Source organism: Myotis brandtii, unplaced genomic scaffold (assembly GCF_000412655.1).
Source record: "Myotis brandtii unplaced genomic scaffold, ASM41265v1 scaffold963, whole genome shotgun sequence".
In the NCBI taxonomy this organism is placed as follows: Eukaryota; Metazoa; Chordata; class Mammalia; order Chiroptera; family Vespertilionidae; genus Myotis; species Myotis brandtii.
Genome location: NW_005371986.1, coordinates 269,558 through 293,111, shown reverse-complemented (window position 1 = coordinate 293,111; position 23,554 = coordinate 269,558). Strand labels below are relative to the sequence as shown.

At 38.9% G+C, this 23,554-nt stretch overlaps 1 protein-coding gene across 1 annotated transcript in view; it reads right to left on the bottom strand.

Moving 5' to 3' along the window:
- Nucleotides 1-23,221, bottom strand: part of MTAP (methylthioadenosine phosphorylase) — a 163,158-nt gene extending 139,937 nt beyond the window's left edge. Inside the window, exons 1-4 of the mRNA XM_014533303.1 lie at nt 23,212-23,221; nt 20,418-20,562; nt 19,665-19,678; nt 17,485-17,607 (exon numbers count right to left, since the gene is read on the bottom strand). Coding sequence (XP_014388789.1) covers nt 17,485-17,607; nt 19,665-19,678; nt 20,418-20,562; nt 23,212-23,221 — 292 coding nt within the window. The remainder of the gene's footprint in view (nt 1-17,484; nt 17,608-19,664; nt 19,679-20,417; nt 20,563-23,211) is intronic.
- Nucleotides 23,222-23,554: the final 333 nt, after the last annotated feature.

Sequence of the window (23,554 nt, the reverse complement as noted above, 5' to 3'; positions counted from 1 at the left end):
TCTTCCTAGACCAACAGTGTTTACTCCATGTTAAGTAAAAATATCCTAATATTAAAACACCTACCAGTGTATCAATGACAAAATTTGCATTAATTTTTAATATAAATCACAAGACTTCAAAGCAATTTTAATCTTTCAGTGAGTCATCTCTGTTTTATCCTCTTCACTCTAGATCACTGAAGATTTTTTGGACACAATAGTGAATGTTAATGAAACTCTATATAAAAGAAACAATCTTTGTCTCGAGGCTTTGAATGCAAATAGCACAGTGAATTTTCTCTAAACAAATATATGTGGTTTTAGATGGATGCCATTTTAATGAAATTTATAGTAATAGATATTTCTAGATTCTTCAGAGATCTTACATATATTGATTTCTTGTTATATACAGATAGCTATTGATAAGGGAAATGGGGAGAGATTTTAATTTGAAATCCATATTCTTGTGCACTGATTTCCATTCTCTTCTATTTCTCTCCTATCTATTTAGAAGAGGCATTCTTCTTTTTTTTCCCAACACCTAACCTTTGGGTACCTTTCTCCTTTTCCACATAAAAACACAATCCATCAATAATAATAAAAATAACAATGATGCCCTAGCTGGTTTGGCTCAGTGGATAGAGCGTCAGCCTGAGGACTGAAGGGTCCCGGGTTTGATTCTGGTCAAGGGCACATGCCTGGGTTGCGGGCTGGTGCCCCAGTAGGGGGCGTGCAGGAGGCAGCTGATCAATGATTCTCTCTCATTGATGTTTCTATCTCTCCTTCTCCCTTCTTATCTGAAATCAATAAAAATATATTTAAAAAAAATAACAATGTCTATCATCTATTGAGAGTTTACTATGTTCTAGGCACTGTGCTAAGCTCTTCTATACACATAATTTCATTAAATCTTCACAACCACATTTTATGGTAAATACATATTTTTTAATAAATGAGGAAACTGAAATAACGAACTTTCCCCAAATGACACAGTTATGTCCAGGAAACTGGATCTCATATTCAGCTCTGACTCCAAAGTCTTTTAACTATCACCTTCCAATTCTATCAAGTTTGTATCTTCCCAGTGTCTCACGGGGAAATTTTTATATATTTATTTATTTTAAATATGTTTTTATCAACTTTTTTAGAGAGACAGAGGAAGGGAGAGGGAGAGAGAGAGAAACATCAATGAGAGAAACATTGATCGGCTGTCTCCTGCACACCCCCTAGCGGGGATGGAGCCCGCAACCAGAGTATGTGCCCTGACTAGGGATGGAACCAGTGGCTGCTCTGTGCATGGGATGACACTCAACCAACTGAACCACACTGGCCAGGACATCACAGGAAAAAGTTTTTTATAGGAACTAGTCTGCATAGAAACTTTATACATTATCTTCTTGTTAATGGCACCTGGAAAGCAAGAAGTGGGGAATTTTTCCACAAGGAGGCAAGATTTGTGTTGCATCCAGAATGAGGAAAGCTCACCAGGAAGTATAATGGAAGAAGTGGATGTTGGAAAGCAATACCAGCATGCATAAAAGCACAGGAGGAAAAGTGAGAATTTGGTGTGCCTGAGTGAAAAGTATATGGTACCAAGCAGAAGAGATAAGGTGGAGAAATTTAGAGGACTCATTTATAACAGGACTTGGTTGCCATGCTAATGAGCTTGGGCCTTATCTTAGGACTTGCTTATTCTAACCCTGGTCCTCCTCATTTTAAAAGTGATGTAATTGATCATTCTGATCTCAGAGGACAGCTGAAATCCAAATTGATAGCATACAAAAAGATCACAGCACAGTGCCTGGGTTAAATAAAAGTGCAATGAGTGTTAGCTCTTGTGTGTTAAAATTTTTATTATTACCACTTACCCTATTATCAATGCTAAGGATTACTGCCAAATTTATTTCTTTAGCCCATTCCTCTCTCCTTGTCCAGACCATCTCTTCAACTGCTGATTCAACCTCTTCACTTTGCATTCCAATAATGGTTAGTATTCATTTAGTCAATCAACATTATTTACTGAGTATCTACTATGTACCAGTGTTATGCACTGGAGATATGTTGAGTAAGTCAAGGACAGTCTAGGGTAGATATAGACATACAAGCAGGCGATATAACATCGTGTGATGTCTGCTATGATAGAGGTAATGCCACTGGAGGGGGACAACTAACCAGTCTTGCAAGTGGGGATCAGGGTCTCTAACTTGAACCTCATTCTAGGCCCTAGCACTACACTTGGCAAATAGGAGGTCCTGAATAAACATTTGTTGCATTAAATGGCATCAAAGCCAGAAATCAAGAATGAAAAAGTATTAGCAGGTAACTGTTAGAGAAATAGTAATTATTTTCTAAGACTAAGAAATGTACAAAGACTTATAGGCTAGAGAGGGTCTGGGGTGGTCTTGAGGCAAGTATTTCAGAATGGTTAGAGTAGGGCTCATTATAGGAGCTCAGTAAACATTAGTTCTCTTCCCTTCTTAAAAAGTTATTTTGCATATACTGTCTCTTTTAGTTCTCTGACAATCATTTAAATTCACTTGCAAGGCATAATTACTCCTATTTTACAGATGAGAAAGCTGAGGCTCAGAGAGATTGGTGATTACAAAGTCCTACAGCCTGGTTCAGCTTCGGGGGCATGCAATCTTTGCCGTAGCACACACCCCAAATTTAGTTTAATACACCGCTGACATTGTTTTGAGATTCTTAAAAATTTTGTCTTTGAATTTATTTTTTGTAAGTAAAGTCCAATTGGACAATGGAGGATGTGTGTGAGCAGACAGTATCCATGCAATATGTGTGTACTCTGTTCCTTGCTACCCCGTGAGCACAGAAACTTGGTGTGGGATGTGTGGAAGTTCAGTAAGTATAAGGTAAACATGTTATGGCTACAACTGAGTAAGCTTTCTGTTCTATTCAGACCAGAATTTTCTTTGAACACACACACACACACACACACACACACACACACACACACACACAAAGGGCAGTTGTGTTCTAAGAAACACAAATAACCAAGAAACCCTACTATATCCTTCCATACCCATGTTATTGCCCACTTATGCTGAAAATGATGACAGAGAAGGAAGGGTAGAGGTATGGGAACCCATGGTGCCTCTTCTTTTAAGTCCTTCCTTAGCAGTAAGTTGAAGTGAGCGAGTGTTGGTAGAATGTGAGTTTTCAAGAAATGAAATAATGCAGCTGAGTTAGTTTTGCTCAACATCTTCGCTGTTCTGGTAACAGTGGAATACATAGTCATGGATAAGCTAAATGCCATTCTATTTGTGCTTTCAGCTTGTATTGCTCAATATAAATATAAATGGCAAAATTCATGCTAATAATTCAAATTGATATTTTTCTTTACTTCGAACAACATTAAATACCAAATAAAAACACCATAACAAGTTGAGAGAGAGAGCCTGCAAAGGCAGTAAGAAGCTCTCTGTTATGGCACCTTTAATGGACAAGGTGCTCTGCGTTTTCATTTTGTACTGGGGCCTGCAAATTATGTAGATGACTCTGCCTTCGGCTAATAAGTGGCCAAGGCACAATTTTTTAAAAAATATATTTTATTGATTTTTTTTACAGAGAGGAAGGGAGAGGGATAGAGAGTTAGAAACATCGATGAGAGAGAAACATTGATCAGCTGCCTCCTGCACACCTCCCACTGGGGATGTGCCCACAACTAAGGTACATGCCCTTGCCTGGAATTGAACCCGGGACCCCTCATTCCGCAGGCCAACGCTCTATCCACTGAGCCAAACCGGTCAGGGCTCAAGGCACAATTTGATCCTAGATTTTCTGCATCCAAATAACACACTGTACCACCCTTTTTCCTGTGAAACTCACAGAATAGTGGTCAGTTAATGATGTCCATGTATCTATCATTCACTATTTCTAGTACGGTGGCTTCTCCTGTCTTTGAGGGAAGAAAGTACATTTATTAAGCGTAGCAGATATTGAAGGGCACGACCCCAGTTCCCTTTCATGACTGAGATGTTCATGCCACGTTGGCTTACGAAAGCTCGCAGATGAGTCCCTTCTCCAGAATGCCTTTGGCCAAGGGACTTCTTCCCCCAATTTAGTACAACGCTGAAAGGTCATCCCAACCAGAGCTTCCCACGTGACCTTTGTTGCTACTGAATCAATTTCTCCTTCTGCTCAACCCTGCTTCCTTCACTCTCTCCTGGATATGACTCCCTGGGGACACCTCCAATTAACTTTCAGCACAAAAATTCCTGTTTCTGAGTTTCTTTTTCATGAACTGCAACCTAGGCCATCAACATAGTGAGCACTAAATTTGAACAAATGTGTCCTACATTGTTCAAGTCACCAGTTTACAGTGTCTAAATTGGCTAAATGTTTGGTTTTAGTCAGAGCTGCAATTACCTTTACTTCTATCCACACCCAATGAAATTCTGGTATTTTAGTGTTTTACTCTGTGGAGGCAATTTCTGTATACTTGCTATCAGAGCCCTGGCTAAACTAGAGAAACCACAATTCCTACGCAAGCCATGAACCCCCATTAGACCTACTTTAGAATGACATTCTTGCTCTTATAAGCATTTTCCATTTTCCTCACTCAAGGAGAGAGATATTAAAGGCAATCCTTTAGGGTTAGACCAGTTATCTTCCTAAATCTTTTTGTTGTTGTTAATTCTTACCTGAGGATATTTTTTAGGATATTTTTCCATTGATTTTTAGAGAGAGTGGAAGGGAGGGTGAGAGACAGAGAAACATCAATGTGAGAGCGACACATTGATTGGTTGCCTCCCGCATGCATCCAAGGCTGGGGCACAAGCCTGCAACCGAGGTACATGTCCTTGACCGAAATCGAACCTGAGACCCTTCAGTCCATGGCTGACACTCTAACCACTGAGCCAAACCAGCTAGGGCTCTTCCTTAATCATTTGAAAGAAATTACTAAACACTCATATCTCTTTTTCACTTTAAAGTATTTTTGGGTTAGGTTTACTCCAAAGTGTTTAACTTGAACTTTCTAAACTGTCATTTACATGACTATTGTTTAATACAGACTTATTAAGGTGCAGGCTAGCTATAAAAATCAGTCTTACTCATGTGATTTAAATTAAATTAAAACACCAAATACCCAAATGTCCCGGGCACAAGTTGGAAGTGTCCCAGAACAAGTTGGCTGTCTACAATGGCATTTCTCATGAGTAAGTGTAGCAGTCCAACTCATTTGGGAAGCATGAGGCTGACTAAACCCTAGCTTTTGGCTGGCAGAATTAGGAAGATAAAAATATAATAGTTTTTGAGTCATCAGCCCATGGGCAAATATATTTCATAATGAAGAGAAAGCTGTCCATATAGAGGCTATTTAATAATTTTAAGACTTATAGATTTCCCAAACAGTCCATATCAATTCCCGGGGATTGGTAATTAGCAGAGGGCAAGTATAACACATATTTAAAGAGTGAATATCCTTTATTTTTATTTAATAATGGACAATACCCTTTCTCTCTTCTCTTTCTCCTTCCTCACTTGTACCACACCCAGCACATGGATACACCAGTAATCTTGATTCCTCAATGTTACCTGTTAAAAAACCTAACAGGGTAAAAAATAAATAAATAAACAAAGCTTAATAAACCCACCTCATATCAAAAGGCAGCTCTGAATGCCCAAAGTGGGACTGGGACGATTGTTTATAGCATGCTGGTCCAGAGCTGCATCTTCCTGAGTACAGTGGCAGCCCCTGGGCTGTGAGTTGTTGTGCTGAGATAGTCGTTCTTGTCACGTGTTGTCACACAAGATAGTCATCCACGTGGCTTGTGGCCATTTATAGAGCAACATGGACTCTCAGCCAGAACAGGAGCCCCAAGGCCCAGAGTTATTCCACTCAGATCTTGGCTGGGAAGAGACCAAGGCAGTTCCAAGGCATTCCATGCACATTAGTAAATTAACTACCAAAGCAACCCCTTTTATAGGGATACAAACAAAAACCCCTTCAGAGCCTAGCAGGGCAGGCCAAGTGTGAGAAAATAAGGGAATAAGGGTCATTACTGAGCTCTGGAACCACATGAAGGGACGGCTACTACTCAGCGTTGGGCCACAATGAGGTAATGGACCTCTAGTGTTGGCAAATCTTATATTTTTCTAAAGGTATTAGAAATCCAAATGTTTATATGATTCTACTTTTTAATGTTAGCAGCCAATTATTTTTTTTAAAACCAATGCATTGACTAACAAAACACATCTACCTACCGAGTCGTCACCACGGCTACCAGCGCGCCCTCATGACCTCTCTGACCTTCTTCCTGCAGCTTTCTACTCACTCACTCTGTCCAGTTATTCCTTGAACGTGTAACCCACTCTCCTGTCTCGTGGCCTTCTCACCAGCACCCTCCTCAGCAGAATGGCTTTTCCCTAAAGTCATATAACTCACCCTTCACTACCCTCAAGTATTATTTTAAATGTCCCCTTCTCTCTGAAACCTTCCCTGGTCACACTATTGGAAATCACATCTTGTCCCCATACTCCCTGTGTCTCTTCCTGGAAAGCTGTCCATATAGAGGCTATTTAATAATTTTAAGCCTTATAGATTTCCCAAACAGTCCATATCAATTCCCAGGGATTAGTAATTAGCAGAGGGCAAGTATAACACAAATTTAAAGAGTAAATATCCTTTATTTTTATTTGATAATGGGCAATACCCTTTCTGTCTTCTCTTTCTCCTTCCTCACTTGTACCACACACAGCACATGGATACACCAGTTATCTTGATTCCCCAATGTTACCTGTTAAAAAACCTAACAGGGTAAAAAAATAAATAAATAAAGCAATCCACGATGAGAGAGAATCATGGATCGGCTGCCTCCCTCAAGTCCTCCACTGGGGACTGAGCCCACACCCAGGCATGTGCCCTTGACTGGAATTGAACCCGGGACCTTTCAGTTCGCAGGCCGATGCTCTCTCCACTGAGCCAAACCGGCTAGGGCTCTGCTTAATTTTTATAGAAAGCACTTACCATGATATAACATATATGCATTTTATTTGACTTTTTTTCCTTGCTGTTTCCTATGGTGGAATGTAAACTTTTAAGTACACTAGTAAAGGCAGAGATTCGGTTTATTTTGCTCATGGTTTTATCCCCAGTGCCTAGAACAGGGTCTGGCACATAGTAGACACTTGATAAATTATTTTGAATAAATTAATGAGTGGATGGATAAATTTGCAGGCCATCTTTGGTCTGTGGTCTAGTCTTCTCATTTATGACTTCGGATATATACTGAAAATTTCATGGGACAACCCCAAGGAAGGAGACATGATGAAGTTTGGGCAGTGAACATCTGACCTTTTACTTTCTGAGAAATTCAAGTAATCAAATTAAATAATTCACAATCTCACAGAGCATTTCTATTAGTTATAGTGTTCTTCACAGGCACAAGTAAAGCACATCCAACAATGTCAAACTTAATCCCATGATATTTTATTCACTCCACTGATTAGATGCTTATCCAACACTGACAAAGTTCAGAGTTCAAGCTACTTACAGTGTTGAGTTACTAATACAAGTAGATAATGTCTAAAATTAAGCAGGGTTCCTCTGCTGGTTGGGAAATGAAAATAAAATAAAGATAAAGAGGCAAGGGGAACAAAGGTTAAGCCTGATTTTTGTGAAGGAAGGAAGTTAATTCACAGAGATGACATTTTCTCTCAAAGTCTTATCTGCCTCTTTACTCTGGCCTACATGATTCAAAATTTTGGATGCTATTGTTAAGAACTCAGTTCATTTCTATCTTTCTCACCTATGTTTTTGCTCAGAAAAGTTCAGACAGGGCCAACTAAATTTAAAAAATAAAATTCAGGTTGTGTGTATTTCTTAATATTCTCTGGCCTACAAACAAACTAGCACCCTTCAGTCTTAAGTATGATCGATATCCAAAATGAGATAAAAGACATAAGACAGCTGAACATATATTTAACTAACATATCAGAGATATCCTGGAACTTGGCATATTTTTAATAGGAGCAAATAAATGACATATACTTCATGAATGGGTAGTACATTTTGTAGTTTATTGCCACAGAAAGTAGTATACAATGAAAATACAAAAAACTGAAAAGAATGAATTTCTAGATGGAAGTGTAAGGACTCCCCACCGATTATCTTGGCTGCCTGCAGTGCCAGAGTGGGCGATTGGCAGGAAGGCTCTCAGAAGTCACTGGCAAAACCTCAGGCCTGCTACCTGCCAGACTCTGTGCCTCTTGCTACCACCAGAGCAATAATGGCGCCTTCTCTCCCGCCTTCCAAATCTCATGCAAGTGTCTTCAAAGCCGACCACTGGTCTAGGATATGTCGTCTTCTGGCTTCTAGGCCCCGCTTCCAGGAGAGCACAGAAGGCAGTAGGAAGTATACTGAAATACTAACAGACAACCGGCCCAAAGGTGAGGCCAGTAGCTACGGTAGTGCCCTTGTCTGCTTTGTAGTGCCAAACTAGAGCCATTCAGACTGATGCTTATCCAACACTGACAAAGTTCAGAGTTCAAGTTACTTACAGTGTTGAGCTACTAATACAAGTAGATAGTGTCTAAAATTAAGCATAGTTCCTCTGCTGGTTGGGAAATGAAAATAAAATAAAGATAAAGAGGCAAGGGGAACAAAGGTTAAGCCTGATTTTTGTGAAGGAAGGAAGTTAATTCACAGAGATGACATTTTCTCTCAAAGTCTTATCTGCCTCTTTACTCTGGCCTACATGATTCAAAATTTTGGATGCTATTGTTAAGAACTCAGTTCATTTCTTCTCTCCCGCCTTCCAAATCTCATGCAAGTGTCTTCAAAGCCGACCACTGGTCTAGGATATGTCGTCTTCTGGCTTCTAGGCCCCGCTTCCAGGAGAGCACAGAAGTATATTGAAATACTAACAGACAACCGGCCCAAAGGTGAGGCCAGTAGCTATGGTAGTGCCCTTGTCTGCTTTGTAGTGCCAAACTAGAGCCATTCAGACCGGACCAGATGGGTCCAGCATGACCCATGTGTTGAATTTTCTATTCTTATAAAAGAACCAGGGATTCCTGGAACTATCAATGGGTTTAACAATCTTTTCTTCATTCTCTAAATAAGACAATCACACAAATGCATAAGAGTTGTCTTTTTACTAAAATTAATTGTTTTCTTTAAACTGTTAATTCCACTGAGAGGTCTTACTGTATGTGGAGACCTCTCATTGGCATCCTCTCCAAGAACAGGGAGTAGTGGGGAAAGGTTTTAAATAGAAGGAGAGAACTAGTTTATTGACCTAAGGCAGACTGACATTGTACCAGAGCGAGACCAAGGTCATCTTAGTGAAGCGCATATAACAATATAGACGAGCAATTTCCCCTCCTGCAGTTCTCAAGCTTTCCTGCCCTGTGACTCAGTTTCCTACACGCAGGGGCTGTTGTCACGGTTGTCAGGGTAGTCGGGGGAAGGAAACTCTTGCTCACCTTTGCTGTGTTTAGAATAACCACCCCACATCAAAGGGATGACTCACTCTGACCACTTGCCAGCCCGGAGCTTGCTTCCTACCTCCCACCACCCCTGCTGGCTGTGCTCTTCTTGGCTAGAGAGTCCTTCCACCAGCAAGTCCAGGTTTGCGGAGTCTGGCACACTCACCTCCTGTATGACGAGGCTTCCTGAGGTGGGTTGCTCTGCAGGTTGGGGCCTGAAGGTGGCCACCAATTTGCCTGACCTACAGTTCAAGGGTGTATGACTCAGAGACAAGAAGCTGGGCTCCTGCCTCTGTTCCTCAAAGAGCAAAAAGGGAAATGGAATCATTTCTTTCCTTCCTCCTGGTAACAGTCAGCATGTAACCTGAAAAGGTATGATTACCTATTTTCATTGGTTTTATAGGAACATGTTGCTGCTGGAAACTCCAGAAGCCACCGGGTTCCTTTTGGTGAGCTCAGCAATATTTATTACAGCGTGGGGCAGATGGAGGGCACTCAGAAAAGATTTATTCCTGGGGGATATGCCTCTGTCTGGATGGGAGGGAGCCATCTTAGGGTAAATGACTGCACTTTGGACATTCTTAGAGAATTCACACTTCCTTTAATAAAATCTGCCAGATTCAATACTGAGGAGAAGGTGGTTATGGAAAAATAAATGGCTTAGCAATGAACAGAGATGTGTTTGAAATTAGGAACTCTGGGGAAAATCCCTTAAATTCTTACCAAAAAAAAAAAAACTGTGCTGAAGGAGTTTGGAGTGAGATTGGCCTGTGCTACCGCTGACCAGCCACGCGACTGGTCGTGATTTACTTCCTAACGTTCCGTTTCCTCATGTAGTAGAGGGAAATTTTCCTCTTAGGCTTGTTGCAAGGATTAAATAAGATAAAGTGAACAATGTTCTAAACACACTAGCATTCAATAAATTTCAGTTTTCCCCAGAACTTGTTTGCTAACTTGGAAAAAAAGGGAAGAATGAAACACACCATACTCTGCTGTGAGGGATGTTACAGGCCAAGGGAAGCAGTACGGAGAAAGTGTCTCCCGAGTGTGAGCCATTAGCATTATCTCACCCCCATTCCTTTTCTCCGGTGTCTGAATACGGGCTTGCTCTTGTTATCTTTGGCCATAGTCCTTGGCCTCTGCATGTCGATTTAACAGACCAGCACTCAGAGTGCCTGTGGCATTTGATTACTACCATGAATAATGAGGATGGCAACCAGTATGTGTTTAAGAAGCATTATCCACAGATATTTGGCCATTGAATGCTCACTGCGCCAGCTTTCCTAAATGCTAAAAATATCTAGGGCAGCGGTTCTCAACCTGTGGGTCGAGACCCCTTTGGGGTCGAACGACCCTTTCATAGGGGTCGCCTAAGACCATCGGAAAACACATATATAATTACATATTGTTTTTGTGATTAATCACTATGCTTTAATTATGTTCAATTTGTAACAATGAAATTGGGGGTCACCACAACATGAGGAACTGTATTAAAGGGTCGCGGCACTAGGAAGGTTGAGAACCACTGATCTAGGCTGTGGTCAGCAAACTGCAGCTCTCGAGCCACATGCGGCTCTTTGGCCCTTGAGTGTGGCTCTTCCTAAGCCTTAGGAGTACCCTAATTAAGTTAATAACAATGTACCTACCTATATAGTTTAAGTTTAAAAAATTTGGCTCTCAAAATAAATTTCAATCGTTGTACTGTTGATATTTGGCTCTGTTGACTAATGAGTTTGCCGACTACTGATCTAGGGGAACTGAGATCTACATGTTGGGATGGTCCCAGTACTGACACTTATTAAAACCAGACCCTCCCAGGGCTGTATTGGCAGTAGAATGACTTGCCCTTGTTAGAGCAAAGCTCGTTTGGACCCATCTTTTCTTTCAGGCAGCCAGCTAAGCCTTTTCAGGCCTGTCCTGCTAAACAAAAATGCTTGCGGGGGGCGTGTGTGAATGGGTTTATATATTACCCAGATGACCTCATTATTACTCATAGTTGATTGGAAAATTTCCAACCTTCTCTACTTGGTCCTAGCTACCTAAGGGATTGGAACTGACATCTGCTATCAAAACCCATCTGCAAAGAGCGTATCTAAATAGCATTAGGTTTCATTCCACTGACATTAAATGGGAACCATTAGTGACAAGGGGTGGTGTACAGTAGAAGAAAGCCCTTCTGGCCTCAGAAAAAGGTAAATTTAGGGTTAAATCCTAACTAGGCCGATACTAGTTGTATGTCCCTGGGCATGTTAACCTCAGAGCATCGCTTACTGATCTATAAAATAAATGCTATATCTCTACAATGTTGTGAGGAATAATAAAGATTTTTGCACACAAGACTTCCCAGTAGTAATGTCTTCAATCAGTGACAGCTATTATTAGTATTGTTTTCTCAGTATTCTGGACTTTTCTAGCAAAAGGGAATGTTCAGAAAACTTGACCAGTTCTTCTTTACATGTCCATATCACACAAGGTTGCTGTATTAAACAGAGAAAATGGGCAGGAAAGGGCTTTGTAAAATTTGTGAAATTTCCAATCAACTATGAATAATACAAAGTTACTATGGTTGTTTAAAGAAAAAGCACTTGAGATCCAAAAACACTGAAGGTTATACCAAATAGAGTGACTACTCTTTCATTATTATAATATAGGACAAGAAGAAAAAAAAGTATTCGTTTAATGCATAACTGAGGTTCATTTTTTTTACATGCTCATATGTATGACTCTGGCATTCTAAAATAAATTTTGTTGGGTGGTGGTTATCTATGTGTACCTGTGTGTACACATATGTGTGCATATGCACACATTAAAGATTTTTATTTGGCCCTGGGTGAGTGGCTCAGTTGGCTGGAACATCGTCCTGTGCACCAAAAGGTTTTGGGTTCAATTCCTGGTTAGGGCACATAGCCAGGTTTTGGGTTCAAAATAGATCAATGTTTCTCTCACACTGATGTTTCTCTCTCTCTCTCTCTCTCTCTCTCTCTAAAAATCAATAAAAACATATCCTTAGGTGAGGATTTTTCAAAAAGATTAGCTGCCTGAATAATTTTCATCTTATTGATTCAAAGAAGGATTAGGACACAGAAGGAAAGAAGAACAAAAGTAGATTTTACTTTTAATATCTTACTAAAAAATTTTCAGGAAAATCAACCATCACAACAGGAAAATAATGAAGCTAAAATATCTTAAAATCACTAGCTGGATGTATTTACACATAACACCCAAGATTCACAAGACTTAGAAAATTGCTCACATTAACCAAGTAATTGAATCTTTCTTTACCTCTGAGAAATGATTAACTTTTTAAAAGTTGAATTTTTTTTATTAATCTGAAAAACACACACACACACTTATTTGGAGGCATTTATTCTCAGTAAGCTTTCTTAATTAAAATTCCAGCATTGGGATTGGCTGTGGCAACATAGGCAATGTGGCAAGGTTAATAGATTACTTGGGTAATTTGATCTGTAAAGATAGCTGATGTAGGTACGTAACTGTAACTCGGTACCCCAAGTTTTGTGGTAAGTTTTATTTGCCTGCCTTGCCCAAGTAATTACATCAAATTTCCACATCACCTGGCTGTGTAGGCATAGTGAAGGTATTTTAGCTTATGCTCAGCGGGTTGAGAAAGCCTGACTTGCATAATTAGTATTCTGCCTTTAAAACATCTATCTATGAATGCTTAACTGCATAATGTGCCTGAACTTGTCTTCTGGAGTTTCTTATGTGGGTTGATATTTACCATCCATAACTGTGGCACTTTATGAGCTTACCTAAGAATATACTTCCTTCTTATATTCCTCTCTCCCTTCCTCTCTTTTCCCCTTATTTCTTCCCTTCCTTTTTATTTCTCCCAAATATTTTTCATAAAATCATATAATGCTGGAATTTGGTGGAATCACAGCAATTGGACTATTCTCAAATTTCATGAATTCCCATACCACACTCATGAATTTTTACATATCTATTTATTTAATTATTTGTAATAAATAGGGCACCATCCTGTGCACCAGAAGGTTGCTGGCTTGATTCCAGGTCAGGGCACATGCCCGGGTTGTAGGCTGGATTCCTGGTGGGGGATGGGCAGGAGGGAGTCAATCAATGTTCCACTCTCACATCAATGTTTTTTTCTCTCTCTCTGTCCCTCTCCCTCTCTCTCTCTAAAATTCAATAAAAAAACTTTTTTAAAAACCTTAGATACTTTCTTAGATGCATTTTAAAAAACTATATTAAAAATCGTATACTTAATATGCTGATTATATTTTCTTGATAAATAATAGAAGAAATGTGCAACAAATAAAACAAGTTTATACACCTAAATTTATTTGCTTTAAGAAATACTGTTCTAGTCTGGCCTTCAAATGAGAAAGCTGAGGCCCAGAGAATTAAAGTGATGTTTTCTAGAAGCAGTTAGGAGCAGAGCTCTATGTTGAAAACGTGCTTTCGGATGCTTACATCTAGACCTTTGCTACTACACTACACTGACTTATGATGTTAGTTACCTTGAGGCAGGGCTTGTAAGAATCACTAACTAACATATGAGAGAATAGCCATTAGTGGCAAAGTCATGAAAACAACCCCCTTCTTATTTATTTGTGCTCTAATAACTCTTAGGCCACCAAGGGACCAGAGATACTTCAAGACAGTGGTCCTCAAACAAGGGTACTAATACAGGAGTTTACAAAGATGAAAAGAACATGGATCCTGCTAAGGATGTTTTCAGAGCTACACCTTTCCTGGGAATCCTTCCCTGGGAAAGGGTCTATGGTTAAGACATCCCTATTCATAACTGCCCTTTTGCCACCTTACAGAAGTAAGTCCATTGCATTGCCCTGGAGTGAAAACACATTAGCAGTGACACCAAACACATGGATACCTGAAAAATACTGTGCCATCCTGGTATAAGTGTGAAAGAGTGAAATTTCATGTGTGGTTAACAAATCAGAGGTAGTCTCTAATTCTTTGCTTTCCACAAAAATGAGGACGAAAGAAATTTTAAGTTGCTGGATTTATAAAATTAATTTTGCATGATAGACCAATATATAAATTTGGGCACGAAAGTTGTTTAAAGGTCCAACAAATAAGTGTCACAACTATAATAAAAGTCCTTCCAAATTTACTAACAAATAAGGTGTTTTAGCACTGACCTCAATTAAAATAACAAGAATAGAATTAACACTAAATCTATAATTCAGTCTATTAGTATATAATATTCAAATACAGATCTATTGGGAAAAAAACCTAGCTCAATCCATCTCATTAAAGAGATAGATATCCCCAAAGAGGTATTTTTAAAACATTACTTTTAATTTAATATGCTTAGCAATATTTTAATATGATTTATATTAAACATCCAATGCTGCAATCTATTTTATTCAATTTTAACTAATAATTGTAATATTACTCAGGAGAAATATTTTTTAACATTAGTACCTATTAGGAAGTTTAAAGAATAAATTTAATTTATATTTTTTCTGCAAAGGACTATAATAAAATTATTAAGAAAAGACTTTCAAGAATAAAATTATATTAGTTACATGAATAAAAGTATATAAAATTAGAATAAAATCTGGTGAGGAAGAGAAAAAGAAGTTCAAAAAATAAAAATATTTAAAGTTTCTTTAATTGGTAAATAAGAGCTTATTTAAAAGCTGCTATTTTTTTAGACTGCTGTTTTTTTTAAGATGGATGATAATAGGGAATCTAATCACCTTTGCATTTATAGTCCATAAGCTGTACTTAAAATTATAAAACAACTTTATTTTTAAAAGTTGATATTCAAACTAAGTTGGAAATTACATAATTTATAATTATTTTTATTTTGGACACATTTTAGATGTCACCGTAAAGTTTTGCAAGGGTTGTATCAATTTTCGAATTCCTTTAGGGAATACACAAACAGGAAGTTTGAGGCTGCAGAGTGCTGCAAGGACTAGTCTCTGCCTCATACTCGTTTCCCAGAAATGAAAACAGTAACCGGCCCAAGGAACATTCTGGCATCTGGATTCTGCCAGAGCTCCTGGGACAAACCTTCAGATGTCCAGGACCCAGGCGAGCACGGAGTCTCTGTGGCTCTTGTGCCTACCTGACTAACATCTATAGGAAAGTTCAAAACCAGATAGAGGAAGCTGCACTGGTTATAAAGCAATCTTCTCCAGCCCCCGTACCACTACAGAACATGCTTCTGTATTTACCAGAAAAAAATAAAGTGGTTCTTTTTCATATTCTTATTAAAGTTGGAACAATCCAAGACAGATAAGATTAGAAATAATTTGAATAAGAAAAACAGCAGCATGCATTTAAAATGTATGCATATATGTAAAACAAATGTGCACTTTTAAAAGTTGTGTAACCATGGTATTGTTTAGTTATTAAATATTTGTAGATTAATTTAGTGTTGAAGTTACTGAAATTGTCTTAAGACAGTTGATTCCGATTAGAATTTTCACTCTGGTACTAGTTCTAATATCGCAGGAAAATAAAAATTATTTATGTTCTGTTCCAGCAACATCATGTCATCCAAAGCTTATAATTGGAGGATATACATGAAGTTTCCTTTAATTTTCTTTTCTAATTTTCCTCTGTGAGTGTTTTGCAAGAAATAAAAGAGAAAGACAGGAAGGTGAAATTTCCTCATACATTCAACATGATTGGGCTTTTAAATATAAAAGTATAAAAATTGCTAAAAATGATTTTAGTGAAATTAGTAATTTCAATCAAGACATAACATTTCAACACAGTTGAAGGATCAGGCAGCTTTTAACTTTATCTTCAGAGCAATATAAAATACAGATTTTATACTGTTCTATTAACTCTTGACTATATTCAAAAGTGATGGACTTCTCTTTTCCCAAAAGTATTTATCCTCATTTGGGGATAAATGAAACAAAAATTAATGAAACCTAACACTCTGTGAGCACATTTGCACAAGGTCTTTCTACAGAGCGAGAATCTGGGAAAAAAACCCTATTATCAATGCCAATACACTCATTTGTGGTGTCCTCCTATCTTCCAGAATTACCATTTTGCCTTATGTCACTTATATTCCACTCCAAAATGTTGCAAAGAAGCCATGGAAACCATTATCATTGGAAGGGAAATATTAGGAAAAAATACTTTCATTTAAGAAAATTTGCTTCTGTGCTAGGCTTGTAAGGGATTTATTATAAACACCACATTGCTTGGAAAATCAGAAACATAAAGATCTAAGCAATTAGGAGAAATGTCATTCTTGAGTATGAATTGCTTTATCAAATTGAAATAAGACTTCAGATAATGTTGATAAATACAATTGCCAGACAGTCCCCAGCTGTTTCACTTTTATTACCGATCAGGATGATTTTTTTAAAAAAACACACAACTAAATCCAACATTTCTACTGGTGTCAAAAAGGTAAAATACCCGAAGATTGGGTTTGACACATTTTGGAAAAAAAAAAATCCCAGGATTCAGCCATAGAATATGACTTGATAGAGAAGATGGATGAGTAAGATGACAGATTTTGGATATAAGCTTAGGTAGGTGCAGCCATAGGATTCAGGTCATTGACTTATGAGAAAGGAGAAGGTGAGTAACATCTCGCCCTTTAGATCAAAATCATGCCCCTCTTCATGCCTCATTCAGTGTTTAGTATATTTAGCTGTGATATTTACAATAACCATAACAGTGTTCCAAGTTGATTAACGTTTAATCACAACTGACTAAGCAAGTAGGCATGAAAGACAGAATAAGTCATCATTACTACTCTCTTATGCGTATCCTTACAATATTCAAGGATTTAGAGACTCTACAGCTAGTTTTATCTTACCTATTTTATCAAAGATCAGCTAACTCAAAGTGAACTGAAACTGTAAAATATATTTATTTAATAGCCTCAGGTGTTGTCTAGAACTCTGCTAAAGTTTTCACCCAGTTAAGGAAGGGGCTGCTTTCTCTAAGTCACAAACATTTCTCAGGACCGAAGTCTACTCCGAGCTTGGCTTTGACATTTTGGTCTGAGGGAAAAGCCTTTGTCCCAGGTGAATGGGGAGGAAAGGCAAGAAGGCTGTGCCTGACCTGTCCCTCCGTCTCCATGTGCAATCCGAACAGAAGCACTCAGCTCCCCGCTGCAGCCCTGGGCGATCTCCTCATTTTCTGCGGGTTTAGGCACGTCTGGTCTGCAGCCCAGGGTTCGGCAGGCTGTGGGACAGGAGAATTTAACAAATTAAGCTCTTATCCGTTGCACTGAAATACTATCTTTGATTATGAATAGGAATTAGCCGAATCATTTGGATGTTTTAAAGATGTAAATGAAATATCCGCTTCAATATCTGTGTAAGTACCAATGACAACGTACAATCTGCAGCCTACTTAGAACAGGGGGAAAAGAAGACAGCTCCTTTTCACAGTTGGATGTTTCAAGTTAGATGTCCAATATTTTTTGAGTAAAATACCCAAATATGTGGTATTTTGTTTTGTTCTGTTTCAAGTACTATCATAAAATAATGCTCTTAAATTTGGCTTAGCTCCACGAGGTAGGAGTAATTAAAGAGTGACCCTGAGACCCATTCTGGGCAACGATGAAACGATGTGAACACTCACAGGCTGTGTGAGGCTCACAGCCCAGAGAACGCAGCTCTGACAGATTTCTTTCCCGTCTCCTAATTAGGCTAACCCCCTACAGTTATGAATTCAGAAATAATGGGAACTGAAAAAAAGAAAATGCCACCTTTTATACAATAGTAGTAACAATTCATTGTAAGACTTTTATTGATTTAGGTACAGTTTACCTTACGAAGCCAAGACCCTCCTGGTAATAAAGGAGAAAACCCAATTGCTTGGAACACTGAACTCAGAGCTTGATAAAAAGTTACTTTTTTATTTACAAACTAGAGGCCTGGTGCATGAATTTTGTGCATGGGTGGGGTCCCTAGTCCTGGCCGGTGATCAGGGCCTATAGGGGCTTTCTTGCCCAGTCCTGATCAGGGCCGGGCTGGCTGGGGCCTGCCGGCTGGCCACCAGCTGGGGGAAGGGACAGGGGAGGGACTGTGGGAGGTTTGCTGGTTGGGGGAAGGGACTGGGGAAGGTTGGCTGGCCATGGAAGCACACTGACCACCAGGGAGCAGCTCCTGTGTTGAGCGCTTGCCCCCTGGTGGTCAGTGCGTGTCATAGCGACTGGTCGACTGGTGGTTCTGGTTGTTTGGTCATAAGGTCACTTAGACTTTTATATATACAGGTAGTCCTTGGGTTACGTCGGACTCGATGTTTGTCGTTTCATGGTTATGTTGCCATCTCCCATTTATTTATAAAAAAAAATTCTGTCATTTCGACATATGTACATATGTGCTTTATGTTTATCCTTATTTATTTACCACAAGTAAAGGTCAGGAATTGTTATCTTTTAAATTTTTTTTACTGTTTCACTTTATTACTGCTGCGTATGTGCTCCATGTGAGTGACATAGGTGTTTATGTAGGTGGGTTCCGACTTAAGGCAAAAATACTGTTACGTCGCGCTACAGGAACGGATCTCTGACGTAACCCGAGGACCTACTGTAACGATATAAAACCTCCAATTCCCCTTCTCCTTGATCACATTTGCGGAGAGCACTATAATTGTCACATCATTTTCTCATATATTAGAAATGTGACAGTATCATTCTGACATTCAGTAAATGCCCATGTAAGGATTTTTCAAGAGGTTGTTTCCTCCCAATTTCAGTTAATTTTACATTCAATGTTCTGTTTAGCAATACATTTCAGTGCAGAGAGAAAACTATCCATTTGCCTGGACTGCTATGTCTCTTGGTTACCCCTCATTGGAAATAAGTGTTCTACCTGGTTCATTCGTCCTGCCTTTCAAACCATTTTGACAAGCCTATTGCTTTAATCAAAGTACAAAAAACACTCTACTAAATGCAGCAGTGAAATAAGAAAGCCATTTTTAAAACCATTGCTATTTGTCAGTTAAAAGAAATGGGGCAGGTTTGAAACTTCATGATGATAAAATTTTTCACCTAGTAATTTTAATAACTGATGTGCTCATTATGATATTACGTAATTTAAATTTTGTTTTTAAGGACATTTTTGCAAAGTGTGGAGAGAATGAACAACCAACGTTTATATTGCAGTTTTGGTTCTATATTTTCCTGTTATTTTGGATTTGGACATTCATTCCTTTTATAACTTAGGAAGGAGACATCAAGTTAGAAAAGTTATGTTGCAGATAGGCACATAGTATATTTCTACTCCTCCTACCCACTATGGCCATGCTTGTAAAACAACAGAGTGCGAGAAACATCAAAAATCATCTGGTGGCCCTCCGTCCCTTTACAGATGAGCACACTGAAGCTCAGGGGGCCAGCATAGTTTTGTACAAGGGCTTCAATTTTAGAGTCAAATAGAACCAGGCTTGAACTCTGTCTTAGTCACAATGTAAACTTGAGCAAGTTACTGAAACTTCCTGAGCCCTGGGGTCCCCCTTTGTGAAATGGGGATGATAATCATTCGTGGCTAGGAATGCCTTTTAGGATTTCATTAAGATGAATAATAGCGTAAATACATAAACAGTAGACACTTAGTCCTTCTTAGTCCTCTTCCCCCTTTTAAGGCAGTAAAGTACATTAGTGACAGAAACCTGCTTTGAATTTTGAGCACAACAGACATCTATTTTGTGTTGTTTCTACCACAATTGCAAATGAGTCCCCAAGGAGGCTTTAGCTTCTGGAATGGAAATCTCTCTCTATTTCCTGCCACTTTCAACCACATAAGTTTTCTCTGCCTCGCTCTAGGCTAGACTGCTGAGGAAGAGCAGCGGATCAGTAGTTCTGGGTGGTAGGATCCTGTTCGAGGTCGCTCTTTCTCGTCATGCTCCCTTGTTCTCCAAGGACTAGTGCCGATCTTACTTCCTAACCACCCGCGGACCTTCTCTAGGGCCTTTTAAATTTCTAGTTCAATGCATATGAGTAATGATGTTTAGATAAATGAGAAGGCAGAGGAGAAATTGCAGACCTGAATGTCCAAAAGGTTTCTGCCAAGATGATGATGATGATGATGATGATGATGATGATGACGACGACCAATAAATAATCAATTTCTGCCAAGATGATGATGATGATGATGATGATGATGACCAATAAATAATCAACGTTAGTGACTGAAAGAAAAGCCCAGACATACTAGGATGCCACAGGAGACTGTGGGGCTATGACAATAAATGCATTACTTAATGAAGTGCCAGTGTTTACAAAGGCCATATGTTTAATTTTTTTTATAAATTATAGAAGATTTAAGATTATCTTTCTAAAGACATTATTTCTACTCAATTGCATTTTACTACATTTTCTTTGGAAGAGAGAGAGGTTGGCTGGGAAATAAAGCGAATAAGATCGGTATTTGGCACGGGAAAGAGCCTGCCTTCAATATGTTGAAACCTATAAGAAGTCTTACTGATATACTGAAAACAGTTGTACATAAAATGAATACATAAATACAAGGCTCTGTGTGAGGAGTTTGATATTTGGCAGTAAGACGGGCCAGCGCACATCACTCTTCTATAGGAGGAATTATATTGTCAGGGCTTTCTGACTCATTCTCATTCTTCCCCATACTGTGCCCTAAGCACAGGTGTATAAACATTGAGATGAGGCACGATGGGACAAAGAACACCCTTTAACTTTCTCCTCCTGACCACACGGAACAGATGGAAGCCCCACTAGCGGCATAGTGAGGTGGAATCCTAGTTATTTGAACCCAAACCAAACACAGGTAAGACAGAATCAGGGAAATCTTTGTCAGTAGCAGGAAATGCACTTAGACTCTACACTGATTGCAGGAGATATTAATCTGAATTTCATTAAATCCGTATTTCTCATTTGGTGGATATTATCCAAAGATCACCCCTAATGCCTTTGCCTGGGGTTCTCCCCGAGCTGCATTTTCTACAACAGAATAAAATGTGAAGTAGCTAACTTTAAGTCTAAGCACTCACTAAGATAAGAAGGTTTTATTTATTGAATTTAATAAATACTCCCCCTCTTAAATAAAAGTCATCTGCAATAAAAGAAAAAAATAGAAATAGAAACTAAGCAGTAAGGAAAAGGAGAAAAATGCACGTGCTAACCGTGGAAGTGAGCTTGACAGCCATGGTTAATTTTAAAATTACCCTCTGCTATTCCTGGCAGCCAAGACAAAAGGTAATCATTTAAAAGTTGCATACTTTGCATCATACACCAAAATTCATTTGAGAGATACAAAATAAACTAAATCTATAAAGTTTTTAAAAGAAAAAAAACATAGGAGAATTTCTTTGTGACTCAAATATCTTCTAAAAGGCCACAGAAAATAAATAAAAAATTAAATAGACCCTCAAAATTATACAAAAGATAATAAGAAAATGAAAAAGCACACACTTGCCGAAATAGTCCATCACATTACACATGACTAGTAAAAGATTTATATCATAATATATAAAGATCTCATACTACTCAATAATATAAAAGCAAACAGTCCAAAAAATATAGTTGGCAAAAAAAAAATGAACAAAATGGAAGATATATGAATGGCCATGAAATACATGAAAAAGTATTCAACATCATTAGTCACCAGGGAAATGTAAATTAAAATTACAATGGGATACTACTATATACGCATTGGAATAGCTGAAATGTAAAAACCTGACAGCATGAAATGTTGGAGAGGATTAGAAGCTCTCCTGTGTGTAAAATGTTGTACTCACTTTGGAAAACATTAAACCCTCTGATCTACTAAAGGACTTGGACAAGAATGTTCATATCAGAGTTACTCAAATAGAATCAAACTAGAATCATCAAAACATTCATTAGTAAGAGAATTCATAAACAAATTGCAGTATATTCATACACTGGAACACTACTCAATCATAAAAAGGAATAGCTGTTAAACATGCAATAGTGTGATAAACATCAAAAACATTACGCTGAGCGAAGCAGAAGATAACCAAACGTATATACTATATTTTCCCCTTCATATGACATTTTAGAACAAGAAAACTCATTTTTGGTTTAAAAAATCTAAATGATTTAGTGTTTCCTATGGGGAGAAGGGGGCAGGTTAACTGGGAAGGGCATGAGAACTTTCTGGAATGATGGAAATGTTCTTGATCTTATAGGGGTATGGATTACATGAGTGTGTGTATTTGTCAAAATTCACCAAACTATATACTTAAGAGTTGTGCATTTCATGCTGTGTAATTTAAAAAGGGACAAAATTTTCTCTTGTTCAATTGTTGAAATAAACAATGCTCCATCTACAGTTTGAAAGGAAATTATGGAGCAGATTTGTATGTCTAAGGTACCACAGGGCTCCCAGGCATCCCCCAGTAAGTCAACTTCTTTTTTTTTTTTCCTAAATATATTTTTATTGATTTCAGAGAGGAAGGGAGAGGGAAAGAGAGATAGAGACATCAATAATGAGAAAGAGTCATTGATTGGCTGCCTCTTGCATGTCCCCTACTGAGGATCAAGCCCGCAACCTGGGCATGTGCCCTTGACTGGAATCGAACCTGGGACCCTTCAGTCCAGAGGCCGACGCTGTATCCACTGAGCCAAACCAGCCAGGGCAAGTCACCTTCTTGTTGTCATAATCTCTAGACACTTGATCTCAACTAATCTCTCCCCCTTGACCACCAACACTGGGGACAAGCAGCATTTGCAGCCCCAGAAGCTTATTAGACCTGCACATTCTAAGGCCCCACGAAACCAGAATCCTTGGGCTGGGACCCAGGAATCTCTTTAACAAGCCCGCCGAGTGATTGTGACACACTCACGTTCATGCATGAGACGCCTTGCTGCATTATAATCCAAGGGGGTGAGTTAGGAAACAGACACCATCAACAGACCACCAGCCAAGGGCCTCAGCCTTGAGTGCTGAGTGAGCACACAAGCCTTTGATTGGGAAGAAGCGCTGCAGAGCCAGCTGGCAGCCCCTGTGCAAAGCACTCGTATTCTGGGCACAGGGACTCCACTGTGTGGCTGCCAGAGCCTCCGTCTCAGAGAAGCGTCAGGGCCAGCCAAGAAACAAATGCCACTTCTTCCACTTCCTTTTCCTCCTCTTTCCTGACCCAGTGGCACCACTGACCTGCCCGCCAGAATTAATTGCCGGCTGGGAGA